General features: G+C 58.5%; 1 protein-coding gene across 1 annotated transcript; it reads right to left on the bottom strand.

The window, feature by feature from the left end:
• Window positions 1-771, bottom strand: LOC106027028 (keratin-associated protein 2-1-like). The gene has a single exon (XM_013149440.2). It carries the CDS (start codon window positions 716-718, stop codon window positions 326-328), a length of 393 nt encoding a protein of 130 aa, XP_013004894.1. The 5' UTR covers window positions 719-771; the 3' UTR covers window positions 1-325.
• Window positions 772-1,761: the final 990 nt, after the last annotated feature.

A 1,761-nucleotide genomic window follows, 5' to 3' on the forward strand; every position in this document is an offset into this window, starting at 1 on the left:
TTTTGCTATGCCAGGAAACATTGCTTTATTGACAACAGTGGGCAACACCGTACAAACGACCACGGTGAGGGTTCGTGCACCCCCAACCATGAGGGCTCAGGATGGATCTGCAAGGCCCGTTTCGGGGCCTTTCCATTGTAGGTGGGGAATCCCAGTGACTTCTGATGCAGACCCTAGGGGTGTGGGGGAGGGTGGTGAGGGTTTCACATGGAGGGTAGGATGTGAAGCTGGTGTCACTTTACAGGAGGAAAAAAACCTGATTTTTGCCCTTAATGAGAAGGCCAGACATGTTCAGGCCTCCTCTGTTTCTTGTGAGGAGCCGGGCTTAGCAGCAGCAGGGGTCAAGGCTGGGGCCCCTGCAGGTCACGCGGCAGGGCGCGGGCCGGCAGCACGGGGGCCGGCAGCAGGGCGCCTGCACAGTCACCGGCTGGCAGCAGGTGGACGCCCAGCAGCAGGGCCTGCACACCACGGCTGTGCAGGACGATGGGCAGCAGGTGATGGGGCGGCAGCAGCCCTCCTGCAGGCCGCACGGGTCGCAGCACACGGGCCTGGGGCAGGGATGGCAGATGGGGCGTGTGCAGCGGGGCACGCAGGTCACGGGCCGGCACACGGTGGTCTGGCAGGACACTGGGCGGCAGCAGCAGGGATCCCGGATGCAGCAGGGCTGCAGGCAGCCGCCCCCGCAGCTGAGGGAGGAGAAGGAGCCACAGCAGGACATGATGGAGCCGGTGGAGGGTGAGGCGGGGTTGGAGGTGGTGGCAAGAGCTGGTTCTGGGGCTGATGTCCTGCTCCTGGTCCGGGCCTTTATATACCCTGGCTCAAAGTCATTAAGGTCATTCCTCGTTAACGTTCTGGCCAATGAAGTGAGCAGCTGGTGTTGACTAATGACAGCTGTGGTCACTCCGCCTTGTAGGCTTCCATACACATACACACCACAAATGGCCCGTCATTTCCTTTGATTGTTTATTTACCAGATTCAGGCAGTGAATTCAATTCTGGTGAATCTGCCTCTTTCATATTTCTGACCCGTGACAGAGACGAGAATGTGTATGTAAACTAATGGGGCGCCTGATGCCCCTGCTCTTTGCACCTGACCTCAGCAGCTTAGTCCTCACCTTTGGAGCCTCTGAGGATCACCACTCATGCAGTGACTGGTTCCTTCACCCACAGAGGTGACAGCCACAGGTTTACCGCATCACCCCAGGCTAACCATGGGCAGCTCTCCTGGAGACCCCGCTCTGTCCATCACATAGGGCTGCTGTGGTTTCTCTGACCACATGGCACTCCAGTCCTGCCTGGCAGGGCCCTGGAGTCGCTCTCCCTTGAGGGGGGCCTTGGCTCTCTTCCCTAGGTTGTTGATGTCTCCACATTTACTTGGAACCCCCTCCTCCTCCTCCCACTCCCAGCTCAACTTCTGCCTTGATTACCAGTATCTGTTTCAGGGCTTGGGGCGTCCACGGTAGTTGTTCCTTGCAGCGTATTTGGGGTTCATCCTGGCGCCTGCAGAGTCTTGGGAGAGACCTCAGGCGGCCTCCAAGGTCTCTTCTCATGTTGTCCAGTCCCAGCCTTAGCTCCAGGTCACCTCATGGCTTGGACTTGGAACAGCATGCTTGACACTTCCCTTTACGGGGTTTCGTGCAGGTCAGTAGGGCGCTGCTTCTCCGTTCCCCCAGCTTCATGCATACAGGACAAAGGAATTAGGATCACTTCTGACCCCCGGGATGGATCACCTGACAGGGATTCGGGATTCCTGGACAGGTC

The sequence above is a fragment of the Cavia porcellus genome, unplaced genomic scaffold (genome assembly GCF_034190915.1).
Source record: "Cavia porcellus strain 051 isolate PalLab524CR breed Dunkin Hartley unplaced genomic scaffold, mCavPor4.1 scaffold_6, whole genome shotgun sequence".
In the NCBI taxonomy this organism is placed as follows: Eukaryota; Metazoa; Chordata; class Mammalia; order Rodentia; family Caviidae; genus Cavia; species Cavia porcellus.